At 36.4% G+C, this 19,046-nt stretch overlaps 1 protein-coding gene across 6 annotated transcripts in view; it reads right to left on the reverse strand.

Annotated features, from left to right (window-relative positions):
- Positions 1-1,376: 1,376 nt before the first annotated feature.
- Positions 1,377-19,046, reverse strand: part of HSD17B4 (hydroxysteroid 17-beta dehydrogenase 4) — a 96,405-nt gene continuing 78,735 nt past the window's right edge. For all 6 annotated transcript variants that reach the window (XM_081499078.1, XM_081499075.1, XM_081499073.1 and 3 more), the window contains 4 exons: positions 16,773-16,859; positions 15,291-15,429; positions 9,281-9,408; positions 1,377-1,723 (listed from right to left, as the gene is read on the reverse strand). In XM_081499078.1, coding sequence (XP_081355204.1) covers positions 1,634-1,723; positions 9,281-9,408; positions 15,291-15,429; positions 16,773-16,859 — 444 coding nt within the window. In that variant the 3' untranslated portion in view covers positions 1,377-1,633. The remainder of the gene's footprint in view (positions 1,724-9,280; positions 9,409-15,290; positions 15,430-16,772; positions 16,860-19,046) is intronic.

Genomic DNA, 19,046 nt, shown 5'->3' on the forward strand with positions numbered 1-19,046 from the left:
CCTGGAGGAGGGCATGGCAACCTACTCCAGTATTCTTGCCTGGAGAATCCCCACGGACAGCAAAGCCTGGCGGGCTACAGTCCTTGGGTCACAAAGAGTCGGACACGACTGAGCAACTAAGCACAGCGCAGCACAGGAAACTTCAGCCAACATACTGCAGGCACATGCAATATAAATCTAGATTTTGCCAACGCTCACAATTTTTCTATTTTGCCTATTTATGGATTTTTAAATGGCTTATTGTCTTTCCTCCTCCCTCTTAAATAGCTTAGTCCACATTGTCCTAAAAGCTGCTCTTCAGAAAAGGTAGGTATTCACAGAAATGTTCGACTTCAGCTTCTTCAGTGTTACTGGTCGGGGCATAGACTTGGATTACCGTGATACTGAATGGTTTGCCTTGAAAACAAACAGAGATCATCCTGTCGTTTTTGAGATTGCATCCAAGTTCTGCATTTCGGACTCTTTTGTTGACTATGATGGCTACTCCATTTCCTCTAAGGGATTCCTGCCCACAGTAGTATATATAATGATCATCTGAGTTAAATTGACCCATTCCAGTCCATTTTAGTTCGCTGATTCCTAGAATGTCGATGTTCACTCTTGCCATCTCCTGTTTGCCCACTTCCAATTTGCCTCGATTCATGGACCTAACATTCCATGTTCCTATGCAATATTGCTCGTTACAGCATCAGACCATGCTTCTAACACCAGTCACATCCACAACTGGGTGATGTTTTTGCTTTGGCTCCATCCCTTCATTCTTTCTGGAGTTATTTCTCCATTGATCTCCAGTAGCATATTGGGCACCTACCAACCTGGGGAGTTCATCTTTCAGTGTCCTATCTTTTGGCCTTTTCATACTGTTCATGGGGTTCTCAAGGAAAGAATATTGAAGTGGTTTGCCATTCCCTTCTGCAGTGGACCACATTTTGTCAGGCCTCTCCACCAGGACGCGTCCATCTTGGGTGGCCCTACACAGCATAGCTTAGTTTCACTCAGTTAGACGAGGCCGTGGTCCATGTGATCAGATCGGCTAGTTATCTGTGATTGGGGTTTCAGTCTGTCTGCCCTCTGATGCCCTCTCTCAGAGCCTATCGTCTTACTGTTTTGTAAGTAGTTGATATTGTAAATCAACTACCTCTAAATTTTTAAAGAAAATCTGGAAACACACAAAGACTTTTTTCTTGCCTTAAAATGAAACTCTATTATAGCAAAGTATGAAAATGAGTACAAATATGAAAATTCATGTTAAAATTGGGGGATCAATAAATCAGAGAAGAGAAAATAATAAAGTGTAAAAGACATCAAAGTAGCCTCTACTCATTTAATTTTCCTTACAACTTATAGATGCTATCACAATTCTAACGAGACTGGACTTGGGCGAAAATTTTTTATTATGAAGACATTGGTCTAAGGACAGAAGGATTATCATGTGCCAGCTTACAATTCCTTGTAAAAATAATAACATGAAAAATTAGTAGAAAATAAAAATCTGAAAGTTATCTGGATACTGAAAATGTTAAGCAATTCTCCCTGTACCTTAATTTTGATCATTTTTGCTGGATTATTTCTGCATATTTAGGTGAAGAGAGTATTTAATTTTTCTACTGTAATTAATAACGTAGCACATCCTTCAGAGCTTGGCATAGTCTTTAAGAATCATCTGGAGCTTCTGGCTCAGCAAGATATTCCCTCTGGCCTTCAGTCTGCCACTAAAGAATGCCTGGAAAGGAGAAAGGGAAAGAGTACCAACCTTTGTTACATCACAGTTTCTATCTTTTTAAAAAAGATCATTGTTAAGACTGAATACAATTGAGTTAATAACTCTGGACAACAAAGGCAACTTTTAACTAGCAATGAAAGTTTCATGATTATAGACAGCACCCAATTTTTAGATATCTAAGAAAAAATAAAGATGCCTTGTATATTTTAGAAAACCATAGAATAGAAAGATCTGGTGCTTCTGCTTCAACCTATGCTTCTGGCTTTAATCTATGTTCTTAAATGTGAATTTGAGACCATATGAATAAAAGGCTTTACTGTATTACTAACAATAAAAACATTCAATTTAGAACTTTTAAAACTAGATTTAAAATACTTATTATATCTTCATGAAATAGAAGGCCATATAGTGGCAAAATAAGGTGGTCTAACAAAGTGGTACATAGATTCTAGGCTGTAGCATCAGAATGCCTGGGTTAAAATCTAGGCTCTGCCACTAAATGGAAGGTGAGCTTGGACAAATGACTTAACCTCTCTGAGCTCTGGCCTCCTTATCTATAAAGAGTACGACAATAGCACCTAAATAGCAGCTTTGTTGTATGAGTTAAATGAAACAGTATGTAAAGTTCTTTGCTTAGCGCCCGACATATGGAAGTAGGTATTAAGCTCATTATTACAAGTAAAAGGCCGTCATGTTAAAACACCAAGAGATGCACTTCTTTTCTGACCCGACAAAAGAAATTTGTGCAATTTCTCCCCCACTGTCAAGTTCTCTAACAGTAAAATAAAAATGATAAAACACATACATACTGAGAAAATAAGATATGGAATATGAAGTGAAAAGAAGTCTCTAGATTTTTAGCTAGACTGAAAAAATAGTAATATCCATGTATACTTAACATTACAAAGCAGCCCCACAAATAAAATGTCACTTGAGAAGCACAGCCATCAACCTGAACTGGGCATATCAGCAAAAGAGATATTCAGAAAGCTTAAAAACATGCTCAAGACCATAGTGCCAGCAACAAGTAGGCCAGGACTTGAATTTGTTGGGTGCTCTCTGCTTAACAATGTCTCCTGATCATTAACTAGCAGCAACTTAATCTCAGTACCAAATCCTCACCACCTGGAGGAAAAGCAAAAACTACTTAAACTTTTTATCCCAAAATTAATACAGGATAATTTCATTCAAATCAGTATCAAGTGCTAAGCTTTCAAACTGGAGATTGGAATTTTAAAACTAAGACTGCTTTCACTGTGCAGCTACAGAAATGCTGGTCTGCAACTCCTGCAGAGATTTACTACCGAGACCTGCTTGCCAGGTGCTACAATCAGAGAGGTACTTAGCAATCAACAAGATCACCTATTTCCTTGAAGTAAATACACCAATATTTGGTGATTATTATCGAGTAGAAGAATTTTGTACATAAATCTCTGTTTCTATTTAACTGTTTTCTTAGGACAGGTTCCTAGAAGAAGAATTACTGAATCATGGCATTTAGATTTTCTTGACCATACTTTCATTATCTTGGTTTTCAAACTTCGTTCCTCAGTGCACTAGGGCACTGCAGTGAACTCAAAAACACTTTGGAGTATTTAAGTGTTTTGAAGGAAATACAGTGACATTGGTCAAAGACAACACAAAAAACTACTCTTGTTTGCTGCTGAAATACAGTGACATTGGTCAAAGACAACACAAAAAACTACTCTTGTTTGCTGCTAAGTCGCTTCAGTCGTGTCCAACTCTGTGCGACCCCATAAACGGCAGCCCACCAGGCTCCCCCGTCCCTGGGATTCTCCAGGCAAGAACACTGGAGTGGGTTGCCATTTCCTTCTCCAACTCTTGTTTAGATCTAACTATTTAATAAACTGAACAGTTAGGTATTTCTTTTGGCCTAGAAATGCCATACAAACTTTTTTACTGAACTGTAAGTTGCCATAAAAGAAGTCAGTGAAACTCTCACAGTGCTTTCCAGAAAGACTATATCAAATTAATATTCCTTCTAGCTATGTGTGAATTCTCTTATCCCAACTTTAATAATACTATTTTTCCAATCTTTGAAAAGCTGAGGCAAAAATGACATGCTTTAATTTGCATGTTTTAGACACTGGGGAAAAATTAGTAATTGTTCTCATGTATGTTAGTCATTTCTCTCTCTCATTAATTATTGGTTCATGTCTTTTGCTCATTCTTTTACACTGAGGTCTTAGTGTTGCCCAAAGTTTTTATAGGTCATTGACACCAATATACTATGTACCATCATTTTTTTTCCCCAGGTTTATGGAATGTCTTATAGAGGGAGTCTGACAAGCAGAAGTTTTACATTTCTACACAGCCCAAACTACTATTATTGAGCTTATTTTCCTTATTTCTATCCTTGCTTTAATCTATTCAAGTATTAATTGAGCATCTAAAGTACCCTAAGCAATATTTTATGCTAGAAAAGACACATCTCTCCCCGTTCTCAGGGTGCTAACGTTACAATAGGGAAGTCAAAAAACAAAACGTGAACAAGTAATTAAAGACTTATAAATGCTATTAAGGAGGTTATGAAAAAATATAACAGGAGGGAACTACTCTGGATAAAACAAAGCCCGTCCTGCAAAAAGATAGGGATTAGAATTCCAGAAAAGGCAAATAAATAGACATTGAAGGAATAAAAATTGATGGGAAGGAACTAAGAGGAAAGGCAATGTAAACTGATTTAGTATAAGTGATGCGGCAAGCAGTGTAGGATTAAGCTGGGAAGATGAGCAAGGGAAGCATCACAAACAATATGATAACAGGTAGTTTAGATTTTATCTAAGTGCAAAAGAAAATCTTGGAGGTTTGTATCAAGTGGAATAACCGATAATCTGATTTCATTCTTAGATTATTCTGGCTCCCGTGTGAACAGATTAGTGGAAAGGCAACACTAAATGTAATAAGACCAGTCAGGAAGCCAGGTGAGAGATGATGGAAACTTGGGTCATGATGATATCCTTAGTGATGAAGAGAAGAAAATGAATACTAAAGATACATTTTGGAGAAATAACAAACAGGATTAAGGATAGAAAGGCTACAAAGGTAAAGAAAGAAGCCAAGACAATTCTTGTATTATTGAGCATACTAATTTCAGTAGACAGATCATTGTGCCATTTCCTGAAAAAAGACTCGGGGGAGAAAATTAAATCACAAGTTCTAAATGGGGCATAATAAAGTGTCCCATCAGAGATGCAAGTAGAGAGCTAGTTATATCACTATGGGACTCAGAGAAGATGACTGAGTGAGACAGTTAAATCTGCAAGATGACAACATATAGATGGCTCTAAATACCACAGGATAGATGGACTCATTTAAGAAGAGTATTTTTAGAGAAGAGTCCTGAAATGAGCTCTCAGAAATACCAAAACCCAATGGCTGGGGGTAAAAGAAGACACCACAGGAGATTAAGAATAGCCAAAGGTGGAAAAAGCAAAATAAGAGAATAAGGTGTCATAAAAGCCAATGGATGAAATTATTTCAAAAAGTTGGTGGTTAACTGAGTTAAATGCTACTAAAAGTCTGAGAAAGACCTAGACAGAGAAATATTCACTGGATTTAGGAGTTTTATGATATCATGTCTTATGTTTAAGTCTTCAAGTCCTTTTGAGTCTATTTTTAACCTTTTTTTTAACATAGCCGCTAGATAATTTTTGTTTACACATGTGGCTCACATTATTATATGGGGCTTCACCTCTTGGCTCAGATGGTAAAGAATCTGCTTGCAATGCAGGAGACCCAGTTTCAATCCCTGAGTCGGGAAGATCTCCTGAAGAAGGGTAGGGCTACCCACTCCAGTATTCTTGCCTGGAGAATCCCATGGTTTTAATTACATACGTAGCTCACATTGTATGTCTAACGTGTGTCTAATATTAAAACCAGGACAGCACTGGTTTAGACAATTTTGTGAAAAGGAAGAAGACTTGATATGGCATGCTGGATGGGGATTGCTTTAAGATCAGTGTTAGCTTGCATCTGTGCTGTAGGACACTTACATCATGAAATGAGAGAGAATGATGTAGAAAAAAGAGGAAGGAGAGCAGCAATGACTTTGAGTAGATACCTGAAAGAGAAATGAAGACGTCTGTGACAGAAAGAGGGAAACTTCCTTCAACGTAATATACAGGAAAAAAAGAAGATGGATGCAGATGCTGGTGGGATTCTCTGATGGCTCAGATGGAAAAGAACCCACCTGCGATATGGGAGACCCAGGTTTGATCCCTGGGTCGGGAAGATCCCCTGGAGAAGGGATGGCTACCCACTCCAGTATTCTTGTCTGGAGAATTCCATGGGCAGCAGAGCCTGGCAGGCTATAGTTCATGGGGTCACAAAGAGTCAGATAACGACTGAGCAACTAATACACACATGTGCAGATGCCAATAGAATAGATCTGGTGATGGGAAGGTAAATATTTTCACCTGAGGTCTTTCTTTTTTCCCCAAAGAAGCATGAAGAAAGGTCATCAGCTGAAGACAAATATGAAAAACACATCTCAGACAATAGGGATGGAAGCTTAGTGGAAAATCACAGTAAGATTGCTAGACAGTGCTTAAAGACTATTTGAGATTTGTAATCAAAATTTGGGGCTTCCCTGGTGGCTCAGTGATTAAAGAACCCGCTGGCCAATGCAGGAAACACAGGTCCAATTCCTGGGTCATGAAGATTCCCTTGGAGAAGGAAACGGCAACCCACTCCATTATTCTTGCCTGGACAATCCCATGGACAAAGGAACCTGGTGGGTTACAGTCCATGGAGTCGCAAAGGAGTTGGACATGGCTTAGCAAATAAACAACAAAAATCAAAATTTTAAAGGGAAGCCAACTTGTCTAGTTGTATGGTTTTTCCTCCTAACTCCATCTATCCTGGTACAGATAGAAAGACGGCAGAGAGTAGAGTTAAAATAGGGTGGAATATTCCACGCAAGTAAGATGAGAGAGATACAGGGAGATGAGGATATTTCCAAGGGAGATATTATGATAGACCACAAAATCTGAGCTGAACCAGAAGAGACGAAAAGACAGAAGGGTGTTGACGGACAGAAAGTGGTGGTGTCAACAAACTGGAGGCCTCTGAAGTTCAACAGCAGTAGTAAGAATCACAAAACAAAAACAAGCAAGGGATGGTATTAGAAAATGGTGTGTTTTGAAACAGATATTGGAATTTGTACATTTTATGCTTCCAATGAAGACAAAAGCTGATACAGAATGGACTGAAAGATAATTTGAAATAATACCAATAAACTAAGAGTCATCTGGTTAGAGAAGTCATTTTTATAAATGCTGAAGGAAGCCACCAAGGTTGACAAGAGTTGGTGCAGAGAGAGACTGCACACTAGGATATACGGTGTTTGATAGCTGAAGAACAGGGGTGACAGCAAGGTCGGGCAGAACATAATTGAGCCAAATGAGTTTAGAAAACCTCTAGTGTTAATTAGAACTTCTGAAAGGACTAGATCTTTGAGAATAATAAACAGCTAGGTTTTCATGAAGTTTTGCCTCTGCTTTAATTTTTTCACATTTAATTCCATTCTGCCTGGTATTGACAGAATGGTACACAGAATGACACAAAGCACTATCGTTTACTATGGCAACTTCCCAGTATCATTCACCCCCAAAGACCTGGTATTCCTAATGATTATATAAATGTTACCTAAAGGTTTCCCTAAATCCTACGTTTAATCCTTTAAAGGTATCTCAAGTATATCTTACCAAAGAACTCTTACTCACTCAGCAGCCATAATGACCTTTAAAAATCAGATGTCAATCCAGAGTTCAACAGCTTCCTATCATATATAAGCTCTAAACTCCTCACCAACATCTACAAGGTCCAGTATGATTAACCCATGCCTACTTCTCCCTTTCCCCTCCAGTCTCTCTCCCCACTGCTCATTTTGTTGGCCTCCTCATGGTTATTACATCCAATAAGCGGAGCTACTGGTGCCTCCAGCCTTTGCACTGGTTGTTTCTTTAGCCTTATGGTTCATTCCCTCATCCTCACTTTGTTCAGGTCTCTATCAAGTCTTTTTGGACAACCCTATCTAAAATAGTGCCTCCATCCTGTCACACTCTAAGCCAGGGGTTGGCAAACTACAGCCCAAAGGCCAAAACCAGTCTGTTGGCTGTTTTCGTTCATAAACAAATTTGATTGGAACTCAGTCACATCCATTGGTATCTATGTTATCCATGGCTACTTTAACTCTATAAATGGCAGAACCAAGTAGGTGCAACAGAGACCATCTGACCTGCAAAGCTTAGAATATTTACAATGGGACCCTTTACAGAAAAAGTTTGCCAACCACTACTGTAACCCATAACTCTGACTCATTTTTCTCCATGCCTGAGATTATATTTCTTTTCCATTTCCCTCTAGAACTAAGCTCTGCCCAGAAGGGGCACTGTCTTGTTTAGCCACATCAAGCACCCAAATAAAAGGAGGTACTAAATAAATTCCTGGGAAAGAATTATCTGAGAGCTCACTCAGTACCTGGCATTGTAGTAAGCTCTTCATGCATATTAGCGGATTTAGTTATCATCCATTTAGTTATTTGGGATTATCATTATTCATTTTACAATGAGAAAATTAAGGTTTAGAGAGCAGGTGTAAGAGCTAAGATTCAAACTCAGGTTTATCTGATGCCAAAAGAATGTATTTTTAACCATGATACAACTTTATAATTCTTTTTAAATTAGTCTTTCTATCCAGGAAAACTGAACATTCTCTCCTTTATTCAAATTGCTCTGTAACTTGTAAGGATGTATTGTTTATTGTTTTCTGCAAATTAGCACTGTGCTTTTCTGGTACTTGGAAGTTTGGGCAGTTATTATAAACAAATTTTTAAAATTATATCTTCTAGTTGGTGTTGCTGCTATGTGAAAGCTATTTTTAAACAATTACTGTGCGTTCAACCATGTGTTTGAACTCCCCTGATCTAAGAATCATCTGATCTTCTTGGGATTTCTAGCTACATAATCATTCAAAAATTCCAAAATTTCCTCCTCCCTTCAATTTTGTGTGTCTGTGGATTACCCAGAGATTTCAAAACAATATTAACTTATAATGGTCAGTGAAGGTACTCTTGTTTTAATCATGATTTTCTACTGAAATGTCTCTAAATGTTTTACCCTCAGGAAGATACTGGCTATTATGTTCCATCTTTCTATTTCCAGTTTACAGTGATGATTAAGACAAGTTCTTAATCTTATACATCAGGGAAGAATGTCTAATTTTATGAAATATCATATGGCTTTTCACCTCTGAACCAATGACAATAAATTAAAAGGTCTAGATATGAGTTTTATATTGTTTATCTGATTAAGAAGAATTTCACTCAAAACTTTATTTTTAACAAGTTATTGGCTGAAAAACTCCATTAGAAAAATATATGATCTGTCAACTTGAATACTGCTATCAACTCTGTCTTTCTTCAGAGTTGTAAGAAATCTGTCTTATAAATTAGAATTTTGGAGTCAGCCAAAAACTGCAACTGTCAAATAGGAAGCAATAATGACAAATAAATAAACATTTTAAGAACTTTACCTTCTGAGGATCAAGCTTGCCCAAGACTACTTCCATGAAATCTTCATCTGAAAGTGTGATGGTTACATCAGCAGAGCCTTCTGCAGGGCCTTGATACACTTTTCCAGAACCAGTTTTCAGGTCAATAGCTGGGAAGAATAGGAAGAAACCAATGTCAGTCATTTTTATCTTTACAACATGAGAATAAAATGAACCAAATAAATGCAGACATTTTTAATAGTTTCAGAGTTGCTGTGGTGTTTATTCTACATTATATATTACCTATCACTTAGAAAAAAATTTTAAATCCTTTATTTTTTGAGATGTCCTTTTCATAAAGAATATGATTTTCAAAAGAATCAAACCAATAATAATTTTTCTTCATTGAAGAAGTTTACACAATAGAGAGATTTGAAAAGTGAATCAATGTAGAATAATATAATGAAATTAAGAGGTTGGAAGTTATATGGTTAAGGTCTATTAGATTCAAATAAAGACTCTACAGTCAACAAAGGAAGAAAATGGAATTTTAAAACAATTGCAAATTAGTTGGGGTGGGGGAAGGGAATGCACACTCATCACTTTTCAATAACTTGAATTCATCAAAGGTTCTGCCATATGAATTATAGGATAGTAAAATTAAATTTTTAAAAGTATTTCAATTAGTCATTTATTTATAAAATGCTTATTGCCTTAACTGTTGTGAATAAAGGTTAAAATTGAAATCTTTTCCCTTAACTGTTTTGGACAGCAGGATAAAGTGTCCCAGAAACATGCTGGGTAACTGGCAAAGCTATTAAAAATTTACCTCCTTCATTGCTCTCTGTATAACACAGAGCTTTACGTTAAAGTTACATTTTAGAAAGTTTTCATTGTCATACATGTGACCAAGGCCACTCATCCAGGAAGGTCAGTTCCACTCATCCAGCTTTAGCCTCTTGAATGTGCTTTCTGTACTATTCCAAAGAAGCTATGATCACATCACTCTCCTTAAGAGTATGTAGGGAACTCCCAACTTAGGATCAAGAAAAGACACACACATGTAAGAAAAATTATATAGACTGGTTAGCCAAGTTCTACTGCAAAGACAGAATTAAATCACTCCCACTGTCCACAGAAGAGAATTTTGCCAACTAAACTAAAAAAAAAAAAATAATAACATGACTACCAACGGTTACCTTGGGGAGGAGAAAGAGTAAGAAGGGGAACTTTTTGCTTTGTTTCACTGACTCACTTCATTGTTTAGTTTCTTCTATGGTTCTCAGACAACAGGCAGGATACTAGGAACAAGGCGTGAAGAACAAAGGCTCTGTTCTTACTGGCACAGACACGTTAAAACATGTTTTTTCGTGTTATTCGTGTAGTTAAAAACAAAAGTATTTAGAATAAGAGAAGGAGGGAGGCAGGCAGGGAGAGAATAACGGGAGGGGGTCAGAGGGTAGAAAGGAAAGACTAAAGAAAAGCAAACCTCTGACATCCAACAGATACTGTTTTAATTCTTCACAAGTGAGTCTAAGGCCCACTGTACGCACCAGTCTTGCTCAGGAATAAAACTGGACTCACACAATCTTAATACTTCAGTGTGGAGTGAGTCTCTTAGCTAATGAAGGCCCTTCTAAAGAAGTGCTTTCTACCTGCCCTCTCACTCACTCGGTTTTACCTGTTGCTTCACAGCCAGATTCTTATAAAGCAATAAAACCTTTTTCTGTGGAAAGCTAATAACTTGTGCTGATAAAAGAAAAGAGAGCTAAAAAGGGGAAAGTTCTTAGCAAGAAGACTAGCCTCTGTCAGACCACCTCAGCCCAGCAAGGCAGAGACCACACTGGTCCTCGCTCAGGGAGCCCTCCAGCTCCTACATGACCAAGCACGACAGGCCTCAGAGGGGCCTAACCTTGAAAGACACAACGAAGATGCCTCCTACTCCACAGCCAAAACCAAGCCTGATGCCAGAACTCTCATTCTCTTTAGACTCACACTAACTTGGTTGTTAAAAATCCCGACACAGACACACCTCTGCCCAGCGATTCACGGTTGGTGTTGTCTGGATGGCAAGATACAGGAAGGAGCAGGGAAGATGGGCACAGTCCAGGATCTCTAGGCTGGAATGCATCTTTCAGGCCACTGAGCCCAAATCCCTTGCTCCTAGACTTGCTCAAGGGTAGTCACTCTGTGTAACCCCAGTTTCACAGGTGAACAAAGTAGCTGAGCCTGTTCTCTATAAACAGGTTTGCATCTGCCATAATATGAACAAGGCTGGGACAACTAAAATGTTTAGGAAAACATTTGAAAAACAGCTTGCAAAAAAAAAAATTAGGTATTCCCTAAGTCAAGGTATTTAGTCACCTATTTTATGTCATGAAGCACCGAGATGCAAAAAAGAGATGCCAACGTGGAATTATCGTCTAAAAAACATCATAAGCCAAAAATCTTGGGTACTTTCTACTGCTGCCAGCTCTGATTTAGCTCAGTGACACCGACTGCAAGAAAACAATTAGAATTGAAAAAAGATACACACAGCTTAACTAAAGAGAATAATGAATGCTTTCAGAGAAACCTTCAAGATCCAATTTGATTGTTAGCTTTGATAAATTACGACCTGAAGAAGATACAGTAAAACAAACAAAAGCCACAGGCATCAATTATAAGTAAGTATTAACAGGATTCAAATATTCCCATTTTGGGGTGGCAATATAAGAAAAAACCCTTTGCCTAGGTTAATAAAAGACAATTACTAAATGTAAACACATTTTCTAATACTGTCTACAAGGCAAGTGACACTAAGAAAAGGGGAAAATATTAGTTGGTTATTGACACTATATTGAAGAAAATTATCCTATTTGTCAGAATAAATTGCTTGTATATTTTATAAATCTCTACAGAGGTCTATTCTGCCAACTGTAAGACACACAATTCCAGCAACTTTTCTCACTCTTGTCTCATTCCTTTCCATGACCAGTATCTTCAAAAATTCCGTGCTTTATATTTATAACTCAACTTCTAATATAGTTTCATCTATAGGGAAAAGGTAGAATTCCATCATAGATAGATAGAAGGAAGGACAGAACGAAGAAAGAAAGGCAAGTGATGATATCTACATTTCACTGTTAATCAGTAAAGATTTTTAGAAAAAAAAAATAGACACTGAAATTTGGGGAACTAAATACATATTACATGTTTGGCTTCCTTTATCCCCTTCTGAATTAACTTCCTATAAACACAAATGTCTTCCAGAAGGACAAACACCAAAAATGTTAACTGTGAGCAGTAGGATTATGCATCAATATTTCCCACTTTATACTTATATATATACATTATATAATGAAAATACAGTCCCTAAAAGGAATGGCAATTGTCATGTTAAAAAGAAACGTGCATGAAACCAAAATCTATTGAACAAAACTTCAAAATGTTTTCTAGGAGTATATAATAGAAGATGGTCTCAAAAAGTTTCAGTTGATTTAGAGATACATTTTTAAATTTTTGGTACTAACAAGCATTTACAGTGATCCTTGGTTGTAATAAGGAATAAAACAGTCTGATTGACATGGTACTTAAACAGGCATTCTAAACCAGTAATCTTAGAATAAAAACAATAAAAATCTACAAAATAGTAGTTTCTACTGTGCAAGTAAAATCCTAAACCTAAAGATTTTTTCCTTAAAAAAAAGTCTGTATAGACACATTATCTGCATGATATGTGGTGTACAAATAATGAATGAAGATGGTTCATAACATCAGTTGTGGGACTTGCAGAAGCACAGCCTACAATCCTTGCTTTCAGGTACCACCATAGTATACTACTATGAATATAGTATTACACTCATAGTATATTATGAGAAGGATTACAACCAGGCTTGAGATGGGCCTGAAAGTTTACATGGTCCTAGAGTATATAAATAAGCCAATCACAGGCCACTTTGTGGAGCCCATCAGCATCCAGAGGCTCTTAGCCCATCTTAACTACATGAGATCTCACTGTAATATTTCACGATTATGAAGGAAGGGGAAAATCCTTGAGCTAAAAACTATTCTGAATGCTCCCTGTACCACATTAGTAGATAGATGCTTTACTACAAATGAAAGGATCCTGTCACTTGGGACTTCAAGACAAAAAACATGAAAATCCAAAAATTTTAAGTGAACATTCACTGGGATATCATATTTCTCCAGCATCTCTAGAGATTAGAATATTCTATAAAATAAACATATAGTTAGAATATAAAGAAAGAATGCTCTACAGATCAAAGTAAGGCTAGAATACTCTATAATATAAAGGTAAAGAAATGATGGTGAAAGTTCATTAATAGCATGTTTCATGATTCAAAATATGAATGGCTGTCAGCTATGGAATGAATGTTAGTATCCCTCCAAAATTCATATGTTGAAGCCCTAATCTCCAAACAATGATGGTATTTAGAAACAGCATTCGGAGGTGATTAGGTTTAGATGAGGTCATGAGAGTAGAGCCTCCATAATGGGATTAGTGTCTCTAAGAAGACACATGAGCGAGATGATCTTTCTCTTTGCCTTATGGGGAAACAGTAGGCAGGCAGCCATCTGCAAACCAGGAAGAGGGTTCTCACCAGAACCCAACCCTGCTGGAACCCTCACACTGGACCTTCCAGCCTCCTCCTACGAGAAAATAAATTTCTGCTGTTTAACCTACCCAGTCAATAGTATATTTGTTTCAGCAGCCTGAACTAAGATACTCTCATTGTTAGAAGCAGTGGCTTCTCAGTCTGTATGATTGATGATGAGAAAGAGAATGGATGTATACTCACTTCACTGTCCTTTCACCTATAGAGAAACACAGTGAAATCTGAAAAAGTTACGCATTTTTCTGTCACGACATACAAACATTGGATACTTTAAAAAGTACTAGCAGATCTAGCTGACTAGCAAAGTGAGTCCACAAAAGTGTTAGTGCTTTTATTATGTGGACATAAAAAAAGAGAAAATTTTCTAATCTAGAAAAAAGTTTTTATTCATCTTTAGTAATTTCATCTTACCTTCCCCAATTTGACTTTAAGAATTAAATTAAAATTGGACCCTGAAGTCTCTTAATAGGCCACAGAACAGAAAAATTTGTGCCATGATTAAGAATGTAGTTATACAACAGATACAAAAGATATGGTAAAAAAAATTTCTTCTCCCTTTCTCTTTTTATCACCTAATTTTTCTTTCTTCATAAAATGGTAGTAAGGTTCTTTCGGAGCTCCATGTAAGTGAATGGAAGCGTGACTGCTTTCTCTCTGCAGCAACTGGGCTTATATTGGATACCTTGCCAGGTTGCTAACAGCACTCTGATAACTTTACTAGATTAAATAAAATTAGTACCTTTGATTGTCAGTTTTATACATTGAAAACATAATTATGATTTTATACTGATAATTAAGGTAATAATCCAAAATGTTAATTTGGGGGGGAGGGAGGAAAATGATCTTAAAGATGTTAAAATATAATTATAATTACTCAAAACTTTAAAATATTTCATTTAACTTGATGTACTTTCTTTATGTTTAAGAGGAATTTGAAGATTAAAGAAGCATATAGCTAAGGCAACTGTTTATAAAGTACTAATTTCGGGTGTTACAACGAAATCTTCAAAACAGATTATTTTCATTTTAATTGATTTTTTTCATCTCTAAAAAACATACATGTCTGGGTGCCATGAAACCCGGTGAACATGAAAGTCGCTCAGTCATGTCTGACTCTTGCAACCCCATGGACTATACAGTCCATGGAATTCTCCAGGGCAGAATACTGGAGTGGGTAGCCTTTCCCTTTTCCAGGGGATATTCCCAACCCAGGGATCAAACCCAGGTCTCCTGCATTGCAGGTGGATTCTTTACCAGCTGAGCCACAAGGGAAGCCCATGAAACCTGTCATTTCCCATTAAAAAAAAACAAAACACCTTACTGAAGAATATAAGATATACCTACCTTCAAAGAGACAGGCTTTAGTTATAACAAGGATACTTTATTCCTCTTGACTAAGAGTTATCTTAGAATATTATAGGGACAGGACTTACTCCACTTGGCTGCAGTATTTTCACCTTTAGTGATATGCCACTCAAACACAGCATGGACTTTCTTTACCACCTCTTGCCCAATACTCTGAAGGCGGCGACCTATTTCCTCAAACACAAGGGTACTCTGAAGCCCCGCACCCTAGCAAAAACAGAAAAGATAATCATTTCATTTTAAAAGATATGTAAAAATGACTCAAGGGGAAAAACTATCACAAAATCAATGTGTAATAAGGTAATTTTTTTAAAAACCTGCACATAAATAAGGCAAAGTAGTTTTTGTTACACTAGTCTTCTTTCACATCTTTCTATTTATTTACATCATCCAGAACCTCGATCACCTTAATAAAAGAATTTTACTTTTATCAGAATTCAGAAACAATGTTTTACAAGTAGACTAGGAACTAACTTAACAACTTATATCCTAACAGACTTCAGCAGGAAGATACTGGACAAACTAATCAACTTCTGTGATCTCATTTCTTCATTTGTAAAGTGAGACTAAATTACATGAAACTAAAATTTCTCAAGTTTTTGATCTTAGATTCTTTTTAAAGAGATCTTAATTTTTATTCAATTATGTGATAATACGGCTAATGAAACACAAATATCATGGATTTGAAAACTTCAACATTATAAAGTTAATATTCTGGAGACAGAATATAAATACTTTTATTAATTACAGCATGTTAACAGACAGTAATACAAACATTTTAATAAATAATATATGCTACTGCTTTTATATATGCACTGAACGCTTTATACAAATTTTTAAATCAAGAAACAGGTACAAGATATTTAACTTTTTAACCTTCCTCCAAAATACTATTTACTTAAGATTTCTTATTAAACAAGTGATTTATTTACTCTAAAACTAGAAAATCAATTATATTCTCTTAAAAGATACCCTAGTATCACCACAAAAAGTTTTTTAGAAATTCATAATTTTCAAAATATTTCTTTTCTTCCAAGCAGTTTTGAATTAATGGTCTCTAGTTCAAGAATTAAGACTCTCTCATAGTTCTGAATTTTCTAAAGTAGACTGAACACTCTTAAAGTGATCTCAACTGAAATTCACAAATCAGGCTATAACTTGGACGCTGTGCTGTGCTTAGTTGCTCAGTCCCGTCAGACTCTTTGTGACCCCATGGACTGTAGCCCGCCAGGCTCCTCTGTCCATGGGGATTCTCCAGGCAAGAAGTGGGTTGGGGTTGTAACAACCCACTGGAGTGGGTTGCCATGCCCTCCTCCAGGGCATCTTCCCAACCCAAGAGATCAAAGCCAGGTGTCCTGCACTGGAGGCGGATTCTTTCTGTCTGAGCCACCAGGGAAGCCCAAGAATACTGGAGTGGGTAGCCTATCCCTTCTCCAGGGGATCTTCCTGATCCTGGAATCAAACCAGGGCCTCCTGCATTGCAGGCGGATTCTTTACCAGCTGAGCTACCAGAGAAGTCCATGACTTGGATATCAGTGGTTATAACCTACCTCAGATGGCGTCTTAGCTGAAATAGCAGACGTTGGCACAAGATCCACATATGCATTTGAAATGACGACGTCTCCAGTTCCTTGGACCTTATAAAGGGTATGAGAGGGGAGAAACAAACCAGCTCACTCTGATGAGGCCAATGAAAATGCAATTTTATTGTGAAATGCTATAAAGTCTTTTAAAAGAAATTTACATTTTTCTTCATATGAAAGAGAAAATCATCCAAATTAAATAAATAGTTCATAAATTAAATATCAACAGGAATAAACATGAAAGCTTACTGACTTACTAAAATTGTAATTAACCCTAACCATAGAATCAACTGAAGCCTTTCTCAAAAATACTTATGACCAGGTCCCATCTCCAAAGATTCCAATTTAAATGGTCTGAGGTAGAATCTAAGCATTGGTATTTGGAGGATTTATTTTGCAATACAAGTATGTCTAGTGGGGAGCCAGGATGAGAATTGCTTAATTCTTATAAATAGTAAAAGGCATGGCACAAAATCCACATGAGACAGGGTACTCAAAGTGTATTTGTTTGGTTAATATACAACAAAACTGGGTAGGAACAGACCTTCTATTTCAAATAGGAACTATACACAGTACCAAGTAAATACTTGAATAGCCTTTTTTCAGAATATTCATTATGAGAACTCAAATTCTAATTCCTAATACAGCACCTAAAATTATTCAAATAGTATTATTTTATAAAATTATGGTACTGCTACAAATTTATATGATAATGTTTAAAACTTAAGTTAGCACTTATTAAAACTGATTTTTAACTATCAGGAAGATCATTCTCCCTTGACTATTTTCCATTATACTTCAGAAAAATAGATCTTTCAAACAATTTCTTAATTTTATATCAAATTATATACAGCGGAAAGCATGAAAGGAAACGATTTATGAACAAAATGCACTTTAGAAAATTACTCTCTTGTAACTAAGGAAGGGAAAAGATTCCCACAAATAGCTAATAGAAAAAGAATACCTCTAATCACTGGGGGAAAAAACAGCAAAGATACTGAATAGATAAGAAGATGTGCTTAGAATTTATCAGAATGACAAGAATGTATTATATTTAGACATTAAACTATTACTCAACCCTTTAAGTTTTTATCTATATGAATTATTTCTATATTGTTCATTATGAGAAAATAGAGCCCATAATTGTTTTCATGGTCCTTAATTCTTTTAGAGTTCATAATTTTATTCAAAAAATAAACTTACATGAAATAGTTAGAAAATAAGAGGGTTTTGGAATATATGGTACAAACATTTCTTTCAAGAGGATTTCAGAGGAAAAGCAGGATGTGTGTTTGTAGGAATGGAGGAAAAGGGAGTGGTAAGGGAATGCCTCTGAGGACAAGGCAGAGCTCCAACTGATGCTGAAAAGACATAGGGAATGTGAAAAGTGAAATAAACAGCGTGCATAAATGAATCAGGAAAATGATACTGAGAGCAGCAGGAAGTAATCAGTAAGGCAGCCATACAAAGAACAGTTCTGGAAAGTTATTTATGTATGAAAGAAATCACAGTACAGTTTTAAAAAAAAGAAGCTAGGACCTAGGAACTGAGTGCTGAGCCAGGCAGACCCGGGTGTATATCCCAGCTCTACCACTTTCTATGTGACCATGAGCAAATTATTTAAAAGATCTGAATCTAGATTTTCCCAAATTAAATGTAGAGTTGTTATGCATAGTAGAGATAATGGGATAGGCTGCCCCTAAGTACTAAGTAACTATAAGCTGCTATTACTGTTGGTGGTGTTATTTAAATTGCTTAACACAAGACATTTATGTTGTACAAATGATCAGGCCAAAAAGTATCAGCCTGGTCAACTATGTTAACAAAAATTATCTGTAAAAAACTTCTAAAAGGAGGATTGTATGTCCTTTTAGTATTTTACAAGAGCACTGCTAACAGCCTCACCTCCAAAAGCACTTAACTCTATAGGGAGGTATACTTTAATTTGTCTTGTTACTTACTATTGATTAAGCTCAGATTCTGTGACATAAGATGTTAATTTGTGGGTTTTTGTGTGATCAAGATGCATATGATTTCTGTCTAGTAGAAAATATAACCATAAAGGATATGGTTTTATTGTTCTATAGAACAATTAACTTGTTTTGTCTCTTAACTCAGTAAAATTATTTTAGAATGCCTTCCCCATTAGACTACATAAACCCCGTTGTTCTATTTCTCCTTCGAACCAGATTTATCATCTTGCTAGCATCCTCATTAAGGAATCAAAGTTTCATCACATTT

The sequence above is a fragment of the Giraffa tippelskirchi genome, chromosome 6 (genome assembly GCF_054371585.1).
Source record: "Giraffa tippelskirchi isolate mGirTip1 chromosome 6, T2T-mGirTip1v1.2.pri, whole genome shotgun sequence".
Lineage (NCBI taxonomy): Eukaryota > Metazoa > Chordata > Mammalia > Artiodactyla > Giraffidae > Giraffa > Giraffa tippelskirchi.